The 18,576-nt window shown below is 37.9% G+C and overlaps 1 protein-coding gene across 1 annotated transcript; it reads left to right on the forward strand.

The window, feature by feature from the left end:
- The first annotated feature begins 570 nt into the window (after nt 1-570).
- On the forward strand, nt 571-8,477 carry LOC148840215 (trace amine-associated receptor 13c-like). The gene is made up of 2 exons (XM_088936608.1): nt 571-1,589; nt 8,327-8,477. The coding sequence occupies exons 1-2, from the start codon at nt 571-573 to the stop codon at nt 8,475-8,477; spliced, it is 1,170 nt and encodes a 389-aa protein (XP_088792734.1).
- The last annotated feature ends 10,099 nt before the right edge of the window (nt 8,478-18,576 follow it).

Consider the following 18,576-nt stretch of genomic DNA (forward strand, 5'->3'; position numbering starts at 1 on the left):
GGCACACCATTCAGAAGCCGGACTCTTACAACATCCATCACAAGACAACAGCACATTCACACCAGTGCTGATTTATCTACCAACATGTCTTTGGACTATGGAAGGAAACAGGAGCACGTGGCAAAAACCTAGTTAACATGGGGAGAACATACAAACTCCACACCCCCGGTCCAAAAGTGAATCAGGAGCTCCAGTCCTGCAAAGCTCCAATGCTAACCATTCCACTACCAAGACATCCTTGTTTTTGTCTTTTCTGTTTACTCCTAGTTTACTCTGAGGATGTGGGCTATTCTCTAGGCTCCTCACATAACCCCAGGATAACAGGTGTCATTAAGGAAACACAGAGGAGTCATTAAGGTTTATTAGCAGCAGGAGGGGGCAACAGCTACGGATATAAATGTCATACAAACTTCAAAGGATAGACACTGAGTGGAAGGCAAAGACATTCATGTTATTCTAATCAGTATACATTGCATCTATTTTTGCTGTATACAATATTTATGGATTTTCTTTAAGGTGCTTAAATATCGATAAGCTTGTTATTCTTATTTTTAATTAATTTACAATTTCATGGAAGTAACACAATTTCAAGCAGTGCAGTATTGCTTTCAGGCTGACAACTCATCTTGTATTAAAGAAGTGCGATCTACAGTCACCTATGTGGTGATGTACATTTCTGCAGCAGCCGTCATGATACTGACAGTGTTTGGAAACTTGATGGTGATCATTTCTATTTCTCACTTCAAACAGCTCCACACACCAACTAACCTCCTCCTGCTCTCTCTGGCTGCGGCAGACTTTTTAACTGGACTGACTGTGTTGCCCTTTTGCTTAATTCTTTTAATAGAGACCTGTTGGTATTTTGATAAAATTAACTGCATATTTTACAACACAATTGGTTACATCATATTTTCTGTTTCAGTTTATAATGTCACTTGTATAGCTATAGACCGGTATTTGGCTGTGTGTGACCCTTTACTTTATTCCACCAAAGTAACAGTAAAAATGACAAGATTGTTTATACTGTTTATGTGGCTGTTTGCAGTTCTATACAATTTGGCACTCATTTATTTTAATGGAAATCTTAGCAGTACAGGAAAAACAAATATATGTCTTGGTGAATGTAAGTTTGGGATCAGTAAAGCCTGGGGTATAGCTGATTTAATTACTGTATTTATTCTGCCATGCTCTGTGATATTATTATTATATGGAAAAATATTTGTTGTGGCTAGAAGGCATGCTAAAATTACTGGTTTGGTTAAGAGACAAACAGTTTCTAAAAAAAAGAATCGTGCACTTTCTACCAAATCTCAAAGAAAAGCTGCAAGAACGTTAGGAATTGTAATTGTTGTTTTTTTATTGTATTTAAGTCCATATTTTGTAAACAGTTTTGTTAATGCTGATAAAAGTTCATCTTCTTCTTCAGTGGATGTTAATTTTCTAAATTGGTTAGTATATTTTAATTCTTCTCTTAATCCTATAATTTATGCTCTGTTTTATCCCTGGTTTCAAAAGTCCGTGAAACTAATTATAACACTTCAGATTTTTAATACTGCATCATCTATGCTGAACTTACTTCCTGAGCACTCGTAGGTATGTACTGCTACTCTCAGTACTTTTCCATTAGAACTGTAAGGTGCATGAATGTATCATTTTAAGATGTATATTTTTCTTAATTTAATTTTTTTTCAGAAATTGTATCAGTTTTAACATTCATTGTAACATTCATAAGATGCAGAATTTTTGTGCTCTCAATCCACCTTCAATCCCATGATAGGAGCAGCTCTCACCAGGGTATTTGGCTTTCTTATATGAAGGAATTTCTGCTAAAAAATCAGTATTTATATTAGTATGATGATATGACTTATGCTTTCTTATATATACTGTTATGGAATTTATTCTGTTTTTGATAGCACACAATGTATTAACTTTATTAAAAAATAGTACAAAATATTGATTAGTTACATTTGTATTTATAGTTCAAGTGTACTGTAGAGATTCTCCCAATTTTATTTGTACTTAATTGCTTCACCCTGTACTTCCAGGATAGGAGCAGCTCTCATCAGGAGAGTTTGCCTTCTAATAATGAATTTCTGACAAACACCCAGAGATACAAGAGGGAATATTTATGAAATACAAGAGGGAATATTAACACAATGAGTTAAACTCTATGCAGTATGTAATATTTAGTTAAAAGTATAAAAAATGTCCAACTTTAGAACAAAATAAATATAATATATTGCAACATAATACAGGGTGTGATTGTCAGGAATGTAGATCACTCTGGAGAGAAACATGCGTTGTTATGTGACCACAGCTGAAGGAGGCTGGTGGCCTAACAATACACAGCTACGGACTCTAAGAGATCAGGCGGCTGGTTCATGAAACAGGTTTAACTTGTTCAAGATTTTCTCTAGATAGCCAGATTGAATTAACCAGATTACTGACAAACTCAGGTTTCAGTTGTCAGTTTAAAGCCACACAGGGTTTATCAATCAGAGTAAATGTGCCACTCATTGAGGAAGTGTGAGCAGAGGGAGACTGGAGAAGGAATCATAATCATCAACACAATAAAGAACGCATTCCTCCATTATTGGGTCATTGTGATTTTCCCCAACTTTGTGTTGTGTATCAAATAATATGGGTGAAGCTTTTTCCCCCAAGTTGCAGAAAGTCTTAAGCCAGGTAAAATGTGACCTACTTATAATAGGAAGAAAAATCCTAAAAGTTAGGTCACCATTTAACTATAATGTGCTAATCCCTGATGTGATCTGTCACAGCTCTCCTACCTTTTTGGATACAGGGTTCAGGTTGAGGAGAGGACCTCTCTCCTTCCTAAGGGTGGCAATGTTATGTAGTACAGCACATTCAATGATAATGTCACATTTCCTGTCTGGGGTTACCGTCAGACCATTAAGAAAATGAACACTTAACTTCAACAACAGCCCTATTAAAGTGGGCTTGGGTCTCCAGGATCTAAATCAGAATAGGGTGTCGTTAAAATTGTGCTACAGGTGTAAAAAGAAGCCCATCAAATTGACCTGAAAGGTAAACTAAAGGAACACAATGCAATTGCTTCACAACACATTGTAATTTAGATCAATAATTGCTTTTGTTTAATACTGTAGTGGCAAGGCTTATTAATAATACAGGAATTAAGTTTTCTGTTCCCTTGCCAGTCCTGGCACTCGGACACACTGGCCATCACGTGATGGTCCGAGATGAGTCTGAGAATGTCCTGGAGGGGCACTCTCCTTCGTCTCAGTGGTGCTGGACACAGGGAGGCCATTCCATGTGGTTCAGATTTAAGGTGTTGTTCTATCTGATATAGTTTCCTGATAAGGAAAAACTCCCAGGGCTGAGATTCTCCAGCCACCCTAATGAATGGTCATCTCTGGTGCCTTTCTGTCTGGGAGATTCCAAGGGAGAGTCTCATCCCAGGTTGTTTACATCCCTAATGTCGGAGAACATCCTCCAACTTGATCAGCCAATCAGGAACTGGTAGGGAAGGGTAACCCTACGGGGGTCTCAAATGCCCGTGGAACTTTCAACCAATGAACAACCGTAGTTCCTCCAGATAAAGGAGGCAGCACAGGGCCCAGAAGGTGCCCCTCCAGGACATTCTCAGACTCATCTCGGACCATCACGTGATGGCCAGTGTGTCCGAGTGCCAGGAATTTAATTTGTTCAAAGGGTCGAGACCGGAGGTCGCCCACGAGTAACCAAAGGATACGCATGAGGTTAGCCCAGCAGCAAAACTCGTGAACCTCTGGTAACCAACCATGAGTTCTCGCCTGATCAACGAGTGAACTACAGTTGGAACTGTCGACAGCTGAATTATGTATCCAGGACTAGCGCTACATTGGGAAAGGACTGGTCGTCTTCCCGTCTAAAGAGTGTGACTTGCTTGGACCTGGAGTCACTTTTCATGTGCACAAACTCTACTAGTTCAGCCAGGACTAACTAGCTGGTCTTCGGAGAGTCACTGCCAGTGCCCCGCAGCAGGAATCTCTCCCTCCTTCTCCCACACCTCCACACAGACTGTGCTGTTCCTTTGGGTCCGCAGGAGATCTGAATCCACATAAATTGGATGAGTATTCAACATTCTGCATTTTTTCCAAATACATACTCAACAACGATAATTCACAAACAGCCAGAACATGTACAGTAACTCCACATTCCCAAATAGACCTCATTAATTCATTTAGGGCTAGAATATGTTCATTGTCTTCCAATGAAAGAAGGGTTCCTTTCACTGTAGTCGGGTTGACATTAGAAGCTTGCCACGCCCGGACTGTTACACCAACGCATTAGCATGTTAAAGCGATTTCATTGAGGAGCCTAGCTTTCTTAACTAGTAAGTGCTGTACTTCCTTGGTTTTGGAGGGGGGGGGAGTTGTCTTTCGCTGGAAATCTCGCCCCCTTCTACTTTGAAAATACCTGTAAAACCGGTTTAATTCGTCACAGCTAGCACTCCCACAGAGAGGGGGGTTGTACTTGCAGTGCATCAGTATAGATGGGAAATCCCGAGTCGACCGCTACGCCGCCCACGTGTTATGCTCTTCGTTAATGTCTAAGCCGGAACACATCATTATATCTCATTTTGTATTTCTTTTTAAAAAAAATAGTTTGCCCAGCCTAACAGTATTGTTGTTATTTTTTTTATCCTGTAAAGCGCTTTGAGGAGCCAGCTTTAAAGGCGCCATATACAATAAAGTTCATTATTATTACTATTGTTAATTTGTTGGACAGAGAGGTGAACATTATTACGCAGAAGACAAAGATAGCGATTTACGTTGCACTGTGCATTGTGCTGCTGTAATACAGTTTTAAATAAAAAGTCTAAACAGTATGAGCTTTATTTATGGGTTTTAAAAAAAGGCGATTTAAATCAATATAAATGTTTATATTGTAACGCCTAGGTGACTATTCATTGTTATTAAAATGACTTAAATTCGATCATGTTGTGATATTTAGAAATATACATTTGTTTGGTGTGAGTGAAGTTTTATTTAATCTCTGAGCCAAGGAAACGTTTAATTTTTTCAAAGAAATGTTTGTTAAAAAAAAAAGTCATGGCTCCAGCAGGATTCGAACACACAGCATGTGACGTGGGAGTCAGGAACCTAACCCACAGCACCACCGGTGAGGTCACATGAGGACTGTTGAAAAAGACCTACAAAGCATTATGTAACAATTCTTGTGTTGCGGTACATGAGTATAATTATATCGTTATTAATTTCTTTAGATACGCGATTCCATATTATAATCCCTTTTACTTAAATTCTAAAAGTATGCTTGTTGACTACGGTATCACGTTAGTTAAAGACCTCGATGCTTAAAATGTTTAGGGAGAAATGGAATACTGGTGTGTATGTTTTCTTTAAAGTACCAGCCATATACTGTATGTTTATGTTCCAAAATTAATATCGTTTATGGCCTTCACACGCGTTACAGTATGCTCCTATTCTTTTTATGCTCAGCTACTAAGATTTCCCTTCAGTGGTAAAATTCCATATAAATATTCAATACTTAAACGGGCAAAGTAAAGACATTAAATATACATATACATACTGTATACAGTACAGTTTGCATACAGTAATATGTTTATGTTCCTAAATCAATCTCTTTTATGAGCATGTGAAAGGCATGGTGAAAAGGAGAATCTCAAAAATTACTGTACTTTGCATGATTGGAAACAAATGCGTGATTGCGAAATGCTGTGGTGTTACTTTTACAAAGACGGTCAATGAAAAAAAGAATGTGGACCAGGGCAATACTTTGAGTTTACAGCTTGTCCAAGGTCATTCATTATTAATACTATTAGTAATATCTTCGTTAAAGACTTTGATGGCGACAGCTCAAACATGAGAGGTTGAGCTTTATTAGCTCCACCTTGCGTAAATTCCGGATACTATTATTTTACTTGCGGTATTATAGGAGAATTTACGGTAACTCGCGGTAGACTGCATAAAGCGCACCGCAAAATAATGCGGTATCGCCCGCTTGTTTTGAATGGCTGCATCTGTATGCATACAGATTATTAAGATAAGATCACTTTATTGGCCATATACAATTTCTTGCATTAGGAATTTGTCTTTTCACATACCCCAGCTTGCTCTCCATGAGATACACAGACAGGGAGAGAAGCTGGGGGTCAGAGCGCAGGGTCAGCCATTTATACAGTGCCCCTGGAGCAGTTGGGGTTAAGGGCCTTGCTCAGGGGCCCAACGGAGTAGGATTCCTCTGCAGGCCGCAAGATACGAACCGGCAACCTTCCAGCCACAGGCGCAGATACTTAGCCACCACACCGCCTACAATAATTAATAAAACAACAAAATGTGAGTTGCATCCAAATAGAGTAATAAGAGATATGAATCAATTGGCCGTTTCAGTAAATGGCTGAATATTCACTCGGGGTAACAAAAATATTAGTACCACCAGCTTTAAAATTAGTGGAGTAGAATTGGTTTATTGTCATTTAGCCAGCAGCCATATCACCCTGCAACTCATAACCGGCAACCCATTGAAGCTCAGCAGACGTGAGCCTGGTCAGTACCAGGATAGGAGACCTCCTGGGAAAGCTGAGGTTGCTGCTGGAAGAGTTGTTAGTGGGGCCAGTAGAGGGCGCTCACCCTGCAGTCTGTGTGAGTCCTAATGCCCCAGTATAGTGATGGGGACACTATACTGTAAACAGCCTTCTGATGGGATGTAAAACCGAGGAACTTACACTCTGTGGACATTAAAAATCCCAGGGCATTTCTCAAAAAGCGTAGTGGTGTAACCCGAGTGTCCTGGCCAAATTTCCCATTGGCTCTTACCAGTCTGGGGCTCCTAATGATCACAAACTATGAACTGGCCTCATTACTCTGTTCTCCTCCCCACTAATAGCTGATGTGTGGGGAGAGTTCTGGCACACTATGGCTGCCGTAGCATCATCCAGGTGGGGCTGCACACTGGTGGTGGTTGAGGGGAGTCCCCATTACCAGTAAAGCGCTTTGAGTGGTGTCCAGAAAAACGCTATATAGGTGTAAGCAATTCTTCTTCTTATTATTATTATTGTGAGTCTCACAATTTAAATCAGTCATATACTGTAATGTAACACCCAGGTGACCCGGAGCTCACAGACCCTGGTCAATCTTTTAATGATTGACAAGTGAGTTCCAGCTAGGGTCCCAGTCCAGATGGGTCCTTTCTGGAGCAGTAGACTATAAGACACAGATGTTGGGGGCTTCATTTTTATTGCAGGTGTCAAACATACAGCCAATTTATGATATTCTGGATTGTTTCAGTATTTGCATATTGTGAAACAGTCCTATCTCAGATGCAGTCATTAAGACGTTTATCAGGAGACCTAAAGTGTGCCAGTGTTATTGTCTGTTCTAGGCAAGAGAAAGATTAATAAAAATCTTTCTTAGCGAGCACTAAATTCCTATCTTAACAATAACTATTTCTGTTGCAAGGGTGACAGGAGACATTGTGCTGTAATTGACATTTCATATGAGATGTTAAACTGGATTTTTGATTATTTGTGTTCATTAAAGTTTTCATTGGAGTATTTCTAAGAACAGGTGTGCTAATCCCAGATTACTTATTCATGTTACATAAAGCAACTTCTGAATTTAATTTCCCTTTGGTGTGTAGTGAATATAAACATAACTACAGTTTAAAAAACAGTATTATGAAATATATACAGATCCAGACATTGAAAATAAGCGAGGTACACTGTGTTAAAACGCGGTGGACGTGGCGCAATATACCACATCTTACCGCATATTTTTTTAAATAGGATAATAGTATCCGGAGGTACCTTGTAAAACCCCCAGGTGGAGCTAATAAAGCTTAACGTCTCATGTACAGTATCTGAGCTGTCGCCAGAAAATGTCCGGTTTACTGGTTACTGCTGTAGGGGTTTTGTGCATTAACTGGGACGATTATGAATTGATTTTTTGATGGCTATTAGAAAACCAACCTTGCGGGATAACTCAGCAACGTACACACATGGATCCTAATACATGACAATACATTTATTAATACATAAAATGTGCATATAAACATAACAGATCTTATAGTGAGGGTTAGCACAATACAAAAGGTATATATTCAATCACGAAGAGTTACAAACCAAGAGGGACGTACATTCAGTATACCATTCATTTATACCGCTTCGTAAATTAACTTTGATTACATCTTCTACACTAGATACTCAAAGGCAAGTACATCACTCATAGGAATTAAATTGATATCAACTGGGGTTGAGGTAACAATTGAATTCTTGAGCTGTAATGCAGAATGTTGAATACTCATCCAATCTGTGTGGATTCAGATCTCCCGCGGACACAAGGGAACAGCGGCAGGCTGTTGCTAAGTCCAATCGTCATCCTCTGGCCTGGTGCCAGGCAGTCCTGGTTCGGCGTGAGATGGGGGAGAAGGAGGGAGAGATTCCTGCTGAGACACGCTGGCAGTGGGCTCTCTGAAGACCGGCTAGTTAGTCCTGGCTTACTAGCAAAGATTGTGCACACGGAAAGTGACTGCGGGTCCAAGCAAGTCATACTCTTTAGACGGGAAGAAGACCGGTTCATTCCCGATGTAGTGCTAGTCCTGAATCCTGAGATTCAGCTGTCCACAGTTCCGACCATAGTTCACTCGTTGATCAAGCGAGCGTTCACAGTGGAGTACCGGAGGTTCACGAGGCTTGCTGCTGGGCTAACCTCAGGCAGATCCTTTGGTTACGCGCGGGCGACCTCTGGTCTCGACTCTTAGAACAAAGTAAAGTCCTGGCACTCGGACACACTGGTCATTACGTGATTGTCCGAGATGAGTCTGAGAATGTCCTGGAGGAGCACATTCTGGGCCCTGTGCTGCCTGTTTTATCTGGTGGAACTATGGTCGTTCATTGGTTGAATGTTCCGCGGGCATTCGAGACCCATGTGGGGTTACCTTGCCCTACCAGTTCCTGATTGGCTGATCGAGGTGGAGGATGAGTAACAATGTTCTCTGACACTAGGGTTGTAAACAACCTGGGATGAGTCTCTCCCAAGGAATCTCCCAGACAGTAAGGTGCCAGAGATGGCCATTTATTAGGGTAACTGGAGAATCTCAGCCTTGGGAGTTGTTCCTTATCAGGAAACTCTATCAGCTAGAAAAACACCTTAAATGTGAACTAAATGGAATGGCCTCTCTGTATCCAGCACCACTGAGATGAGGGAGAGAGGAGCAAGGGAGCAGCAAACTTAATTCCTGTATTTTTAATAAGCCTTGCCGCTACACTGCTGATGGACAATCTTTTCCCAATTAAGAATTTAAGTTTTATGCTGTTTAGACTTTTAATAATTTTAAACTATGTAATACAGCATGTTAAACATTAAACATTAAAAAGTCTGTATATTTCATAAAACCAAGATTGCTCAATTGGACAAAAGTATACAACCTTCCACCTTAATCATAAGTAATTTAATTATGCATAAATATTTTTTTGCATCAAAGTCTTTAACTTGGTAACTTACAGTGGGTTCTGGTTTTAACATGCTTGTTCTAACATTATTAAGCTTCATAAAAAAAATATAATGTTTTATCCTTTTCTAAGAATACGTACAGATGCAGCCATTCAAAATGAGCGGTAAAAACCCGCGGTACAGTAACCAACCCGCAGGGCACCGTAGGGCACCGCGGTAAGTGATTGGCTGCCCAAAATGACCGACAGGGGCACTCGTGGTGCATTGGTTGGTAGTGAAAAGATTTAATCATTTAATGTCTTTACTGTGCACATTTCAATCCGCTTAGTTTTGAATATTTATATGGAATTTTACCACTAAAGGGAAATTTTAGTAGCTGAGCATAAAAAGAAGAGGAGCATAACGCATCTGAAGGTCATAAACGATATTAATTTAGGAACATAAACATTACTGTATGTACATAAACTGTACTGTGTATGGCTGGTCTTGATAGTTTAAAGAAAAAATACACACCAGTCTTCCATTTCTCCCTAAACATTTTAAGCATGAAAGTTTTATGAAACGGTACCCAAATATGTGATTGCTGTATAGAATGAATTTTAATTTTTAAAAATTATTTAACACGAAAATTAAGCTGTTTACATCTTCCGCCTGAGAACAGTCACCCGTTGCTACCCAACGCAGAAACACAGCCACTAACTAGCAAAGAGAGGACATTAGCTAGCCAATATGATAAAGAAATAAATGATTATTTTGTTTATTTCTTTTGCACATTTATTTGAACATTTCCATCGATTGTACAAGCACTTGGAAACTGTCCAATCCCTAGTTCATCAAGCATTTACCGGTCTGGCGCCGGTCTGTGTCTTCTAGGATATAATGCCAGCGAACTCTTGTTTTTATGTCCACTATAACTACGCTGGGCAAACGTTCCGAGGTCAAATTCTTCCAGCACGGGGGTACCTTTAAAGCGGAGACGACGGCACCGAAATTTTTTGGCGCGCCTTCTCTTTAAAGCCCTGGCCAAATATGAAGACAGTACGTACAGTTATAATTCAAACGGAATTAAAAACTACACATCCCAGTTACCATGGTGGTGCTTGTGATCATTGCGTTTAACCAACGAAACAGGGTGAAAAATCAGTCACATGACTTTGGGGCAGAGTTTCGAAAGCTTAACCTATCAGCAACAAAGCGAAATTTACATGATAGGCTACCTCAAACTGTCAGTTACACGACTGTGTATGTCGCTTAAGCCACTCCTATTTGGCATTTTAGTTATGGAGGCGAGAAGACGCCCCCCCCCCCCCTCTGGGTGTCTGATTTGCCGCCATCTTTAACTGTTCGGTATCCGAATCGGAGTAGCTACGCGTACGAAATAAAGTTAATGCCAACTACAAAACATATATTTTTGTGGTAAGAGGGCGCAAAACATCAGTATTTACTGCTATTAATTACTGTACGATTTATAGTTGAAATCTGAGCCTAGATATAAAGTTAGATATAAAGTTAAAATCTCGACAAAGCAATGTAGGAAATACAGAGAAAATAAATCTTTTCTGACATCTAAAATCAGTTTCGATCAAGGTCTCTAAAACGAACAAGAAAAAGAGGATTTTCGGAGGGCAATTACGCTGTGTTTATATAGAATAACTGATTTATGAGCAATCTAATTTCTTGTTCGTTTAAAACAGTGAAATGTCAGCTGCAAAAGATCGCACCAGAAACAGTACTCTCTCTGCCTGTCATAGACGTTCAGGAAAGGCTGAATGAAGTCATGTCAAGTACAATAATTCGGTGATCAATAATAACAGTTGTAGGACAGTATATAAGGAGGATAAGGATTTTGAAGTTGACTCGAAATCTGATAGGTAACCAGTGCAAGGACTTGAAAACAGGTGTAATGCATCCCTGATAGGATTCTTGCTGTCATATTCTGAACATATTGAAGATTGCTGTGTGGATTTAATTTCCCCAGTGAACAGGATGTGCATTTATTAATTCTAGAAAAAAAGCCTTTCTTGATTTCTCTAGTTCTTAGTTTCTCTAGTTCCCTTTAAAATAAACTATTATTCCACAATGCAGAGTATTACATGGCCAGTATTTACACATGATATTTGTGATTTAAAGAAATTAACACAAGCAGCTTTTGGAGATTTAAGTGTTGGCTGAGTTATTGCAGGATAAAAGACTAGAGATGTTGGTAAGAAGAAGATAATTTGGGGAAAGCTGAGGAATACACTTATAACAAGAACACTTCCTAATGGGGTTAGGCATACTTTTGATGAAGATGATGAAGTTAACAGACTATATGTTTACATAGATACTGAAATAAGGATTGTATTTTAGATTATGTGTAGTTGCTGGCATTGAACTGTGTGTTGGATGCACATGAATTGAAGGAATGGGCAAACATAGCTGATGCGGATCCACAGAGCCAGCATATTAAGATGTTTATAATTAGAGGCAATTTGTTTAAATAACTAGGTATGGATACTGATGTGCAAGAGAGGTGGAAAGGCTGTTTCCTTAAGCCAGCACTATAAAATATTTTATTCTCAGTGAGATGCTGCCATTTCATAGTGGGTTTCTAACACTGTGTATAGTTCCATCCACACAGTGCCTTTACTTCCATCCATTTCTAATCTCTTTATCCAGTACAGAGGATTTGGAGCCTATCCCAGTAAGCAACGGACACAAGGCAGAATACACCCTGGACATAGCGCCAGTCCATCACAGGACAGACAGACACAAACACACACACACCAGGGCCAGTTTTCCCATAAACCAATTAACTTACCAGTATGTTTTGTAGTGTGAGAGGGAGTCATATCACACATATGGAGAAAAACCATGTAACCCAGAGAGAACATGTAAACCCCACACACACAGGATGGCAGGAATTGAACCTAGGACCCCAGTGCTGCAAGATAGCAATGCTAACCACTTCGCCACCATTATAAATGGATGGATATCTTAGTTATCTTTCTAGTTCACAGGTTTGCATGCATAATTTAATTTTGAAAGCCACTGAGACATCAAGTACTACTGTTGTATTTATGAAAAAGAACATACTAACAACTGTGCCATCCTACTCCTTAGTTAATACATTTTATTATTCATAAACAGTTAACATTGTTAGCAAAATATTTTGAATTATATTTAACCCTATTTTTTCTTTAGTTTTGTATTTAACTTATTATATGATAGTCAGACTTAATGTATATTTGAACAATGAAAATATATTTTTACAAGATGCGGGGGAAAGTGCAACAGCTTATTACAGTGCTAAATTTAATATTATTGATTGCTAATAGTTTATGCTAACACCTAACTTTCTTAATTAGATGTATTTAAAACAGTGAACTAAGTGTAACATACTATTCAGAAATACAATCGAAAATAGTTTTGTGGTGTTTGTATGGATGAAACGTTTCTAAAATGTATAACGTAACAAAATTAAAGACGATTAAAATCTGTAATCTTTCCACTTGTAATGTCATTAGACAGAACAACACATTTCTGGTTTGTTTTAATTAGTTAGTATTAGTTAGTAGTTAGTGGTTTTAATTTAATTAGTATTGCAATTCGCACTGATTCCCTTGCGAAGATATGGACTTAAGAATATTCGTGCCTGGTCAAAAAATGGCATTAAGCACTTAAAATTAATATGGTTAATAATAGTAAACTGTAACATGCTGTAACAAGATCGGTTAAACTGCGAAGAAAATGCTTTCAGAGAAAATGTTTCAGGTGTGAAGAACATAGATCTCCAATGCAATTTCAACCAAACCTGTTCCCACACACCCTGCCCCCACTACCATTAGAATATACACAAAGCACTGAAATCTTTCGAGCTAATGATCAGGTGACCCGAGAGAGAGCGAGAGAAACACCAAGGGGTGCGGAACCAGGGAACTATTTACATGGAAAACGGGCGATCTCCCCAGACTGTCCGCCCCTTTCACTGTTACCTGGATACCTCTTTATTTAGAACTCACTAACACTGATTTTTAGTTTAGAAGGATTCAAGTAGGGTTTTAGATGAAAGGCAGCGACCTTAATCAAGCCCAAATCATAATTGAACCCATTCAAAGCCTACATTACATTTTAGCGTTTCATTCTGAGCAGAAGACCCTCACACCTGAAGAAGGCTTGCGTTTTCTCTCTTCTCTTTTAAGCATGTGTACAATGTGTAATACAATTACAATGTGTAATTACAATGCTGTAATACAATTTGAATCGTATGAGGGGGGGTGTCTTTCACTGGAAATCTCGCCTGCTTCTACTTTACGAGTACAACCCCCTCTCTGCCGGAGTGCTGGCTGTGACGAATTAAACCGGTTTCACAAGTTTCAATCACAGACCATGTGACATGGGAGTCAGGAAACTAACACACAGCGCCACCGGATTTGATAACGCTATAAAATAATGTGACTAGGCACAGAACAAGTTTACAGCACAGTACAATAATAAATGCTGACCATGACTTTAGAAGCATAAATTGCCTTACACTCAATTTAAACACAAGCTGTCTTTAGCCCTCTAAGCTGGTTCATACAGAAATGTAGAGATCCAGGCTCAGAACACACAGCTTCATTAGCGAATACATATGCAGGACAACTAGAGAAGACGTTTTACAGAGGATGGATTTTTAGAAACATCCCATCAGTGACACCACTGAAGTCAACTCCTAGGTACTGTAACTGTCGGGTGGATAGTTTCACAAGAATCAGACAAAGGTTTAAGCATCGCTTGTTCTAGATAAAACTGCAAAAAAAAAACAACAACCCATAATGTACTTCTTTGCGGCTCTGTTTGCCCAAATCATATATTCACAACGTGAAATCTAGAAAATAATATTACGTAACCAAAATCCGCAATATGGAAACAGAACCTGTGTAATTGTTGATAGATGATGTACTCGTAACATTTTTTCAAGACGAACTACAACATTTAAAAAATGACTTGTATGTACTTGATATCTCTAATCAATCCACGGGTCCCAGCACAAAACGAAACTAAAACGCATACCGTTTCGCGCTTCTTATTAGTTGCTCAAAAGTAATTTGACCGTATGAAATGCATAATATAAACCTAGAAACATATACGTGAGCAGTACTTAAGCACTGTAGTATCGGTGTTAAGACATACCTCTCAAATACTGTAAATCAAGTTAAAAATATCTCAAGACCGATTCTGGTCATAATGAAACCATGTTTCGTGTATGTTTTCTTTAAAGTACCGAGACCAGCCATTTACTGTATGTTTATGTTCCAAAATTAATATCGTTTATGGCCTTCACACGCGTTGCAGTATGCTCCTATTCTTTTTATGCTCAGCTACTAAGATTTCCCTTCAGTGGTAAAATTAGATATGAATATTCAATACTTAAACGGGCACAGTTAAGACATTAAATATACATATACATACTGTATACAGTACAGTTTTCATACGGTAATATGTTTATGTTCCTAAATCAATCTCTTTTATGAGCATGTGAAAGGCATGGTGAATCGATTCTCAAAAATTACTGTACTTTGCATGATTGGAAACAAATGCGTGATTGCGAAATGCTGTGGTGTTACTTTTACAAAGATGGTCAATGAAAAAAAGAATGTTGACCAGGGCAATACTTTGAGTTTACACTTACAGCTTGTCCAAGGTCATTCATTATTAATACTATTAGTAATATCTTCGTTAAAGACTTTGATGGCCACAGCTCAAACATGAGAGGTTGAGCTTTATTAGCTCCACCTTGCGGAAATTCCGGATACTATTATTTTGCTTGTCGTATTATAGGAGAATTTACGGTAACTCGCGGTATTTACCGGTAGCTTGCGGTAGACTGCGTACAGCGTACCGCAAAATAATGCGGTATCGCCCACGCATTTTGAATGGCTGCATCTGTAGTAAGAACACCACTTGCTGTTATTGTAAAAAGATAAATGTAGTGATTTAACATCACTTGATATTTATATTAAATTATGGAATTATGGAATTATATTATGGAATCATGTAACTAAGCAGGTGAACCAATGGGAAATTTGGCCAGGATGCCAGGGTTATACCCCTACTCTTTTTGAGAGACGTCCTGGGATTTTTAATGACGACAGAGAGTCAGGACCTTAGTTTTACGTCTCATCTGAAGGATGGCACCTGTTTACAGTACAGTGTCCCCGTCACTATACTGGGGCATTAGGTCCCACATAGACCACAGGATCAGGGTCCCCTGCTGGCCCCACTAACACCTCTTCCTGCAGGAACCTTAGTTTTTCCAAGGAGGTCTCCCATCCACATACTGACCAGGCAAACACCTGCTTAGCTTCAGTGGGTTGTCAGTTGTGAGTTGCAGAGTGATATGGCTGCTGGAATTTTTGCTTTCACAAGGCAAGATAAAATTGTATCCAGCTGTGAATCAGCTACATCACCTTGCCCCCGTGAAATTTGTAGGAAAGAGGTTTAGTGGGCAGTGTTACTCACAGTGTAGTGCCCATAGAGTGTTAGTTTTAACTAAGCTATTCCATATTACATTCCCTATTTAGCGGATTCTAAAAAGCATGAGTTGTTTTACTGTGATAAAGGGTGTAAGTATTCATAGAAAAGGTTAAAACATGGAATACAGAGGGAGTCTGGAACACCCTGTCTCAAAATTTGACGTTTAATAAATTGAAGTTTGTGAAAACAGTGACAGATCACCCCAAAATACATTTTTAAAATACAAGCAGTTTGAAATTATTAGTTATTAGTAATAAATCACTTAACTTTGAACATGTTGTGATATTTAGAAATACCAACAAATTCAATATAGTGTTGATAATATTTACTATTTTAGTTTTTCAAAGAAATGTTTATTTGTTAAAAGAAAACTCATGGGGAGAGCTGCGTTCAAACCCCCCACCTCCAGCATGCAAGTCACATGCAAGTCACAGTTCAATGTGCCACTTGACAACTTAAGCTACAGCTGAAAAGGGCAGGCAAAATGTTTCCAAGTAATCGCGGGTGAATGAGTCCAATTGATGCAGATGTTTACAAAGAAAGTGTACTACTGTAATAAGTTGAGCTATATGAATATAATTATATTGTTATTAATTTCTTTAGATGCACAATTCTATATTATATTCCCTATTAATTAAATTCTAAAAAGTATGCATATTTTTACTGCAGTAATGAGCACAAATATTCCTAGGAAAGGTAAAAATATTATAACTTTATATGAAGTATATAAACTTAATATAGTCAGAAGGAGCACGTAGAAACCTTTCCAAAATACAGTACATAACTGAATTAAAGACTTTGATGCTTTGATGTTTAGGAAGAAAGTGGAATACTGGTGTGTATTTTTTATGTAAACTACCAACACTAGCCATATACAGTTTACATGATATGTTTATGTTCCTAAATTATTATCGTTTATGACCTTCAGACGCGTTATGCTCCTCTTCTTTTTATGCTCACCTACTAAAAATGTCCCATTTAGTTGTAAAATTCCGTATTAATATTCCATATTAAGCAGATTTAAACAGGCTCAGTAAAGAGATTAAATGAACCAATCTTTTCACTAACTGCTAATGCACCTGTCGGTCATTTTGGCCAGCCAATCAGGTACTGCGGTATATCGTGCTAAACTGCAGATAATTTCACGCAGAATGGGGTTTTACTACGCTTTTTAAATGGCTACATGTATATACTGTATAATGTGTTGTTACAAATAATAACATACTGTATAAACACAGAGCAGGCTAATCAATAATTATAGTAAATAATTAAAACCCTCAATTGTCAAAGAATATAAACGAGTGGCTGGTACAGTTAGTGGCACCTGAGTTCTTTCTTCTCTGGCACAGCTCTGCTGAAAGAGTAATGCCTAAAACAAAAACTAGGATAAACCAATATTTATTAAAAATAACACTAATAAACTAATTATTACACAACACAACATACAGCAAAAGTTACAGGTTGACTCATAGGCCTATGTTTTGAACAACACAGAAAAATCCAGATTGCTATCTCAGTACTAAGAAATCCTATTATATTTTTATATATACTTTATATAAAGAATTATGCCTTACAGGCTAGAAAAATAACTAATAGTAAAAACATTTGTTAAATTAAATAGCCTTTTTTTAAAATGAACCGATTTGTAATGTAAAAAGGGTGTACAGTACATAAGCAATTGCATATGCTTTTGAGTTTTGAAAACTGTTAGTGAAGCAGGTGTCACTGTGATTGTTTTCTAAAATGCATCGCTGACCTGGAGAGGAATCTTTAGCAATGGTGTGATCATAAAACATAAAACAGCAATCTGTTTTAACTAAATGTTAATTAGGATGCAGGTTTCTCCTTTTTGGCTGTTAAGGCATTTTATTCTATTTTAAGATTATATAGAATTTTGGATTATTCAAAATCTAAAGAAAATACAACTCTGAAGCTTACTGAATATAAAGTCAGTAATAAAGTAATTCAAAATGGACACAAAACTATTATTTTAAAAACTTTAATTCCTGAATTTATGTCTGAACCTGTAACAGTGTATGTTAAAAAGATTCATTTTATATACAATTGTAAAGGTTTTAGTAAAAAATGTAAAATGTAATGTACTTTTGTAACATGAATAAATTAATCTATATTGCTTCAGTCAGATTTTACATCACAGTACTTCTAGCTCTGACAAACATAAAAAAAATTTGCTCAAGTAAAGAAAAAAAGTAAAAGACAAAAATTATACATTTAACCCTTGCATTCTTCAAATTCTGTGTACATGTAATAAAACACAATAAAACTATTTTTTGTTAAAGTCTAAATGATTCAAACAAAACTTGTAAAACTGTCATGCATATTAAAATAATAAACTCATGCACTTTACAATTATAAAGTTCAAAGTATTGATGGTAAAAGTATACTTTATACATATAAATGTTCAGGAAATAAATTGATCAGAGATGAATTTCTTTGGATCGCAGCATGATGTCTAGCTTTTGAGGATCTTTTGGTCTACTTCACTTTGTCAGGCAGGTCCTATTTAAGTGATTTCTTGATTGAGAACAGGTGTGGCAGTAATCAGGCCTGGGTGTGGCTAGAGAAATTGAACTCAGCTTTCCAAAGATGTGATAAACCACAG

Source organism: Atractosteus spatula, chromosome 2, assembly GCF_055471065.1.
Source record: "Atractosteus spatula isolate fAtrSpa1 chromosome 2, fAtrSpa1.hap1, whole genome shotgun sequence".
NCBI classification, from domain to species: Eukaryota; Metazoa; Chordata; class Actinopteri; order Semionotiformes; family Lepisosteidae; genus Atractosteus; species Atractosteus spatula.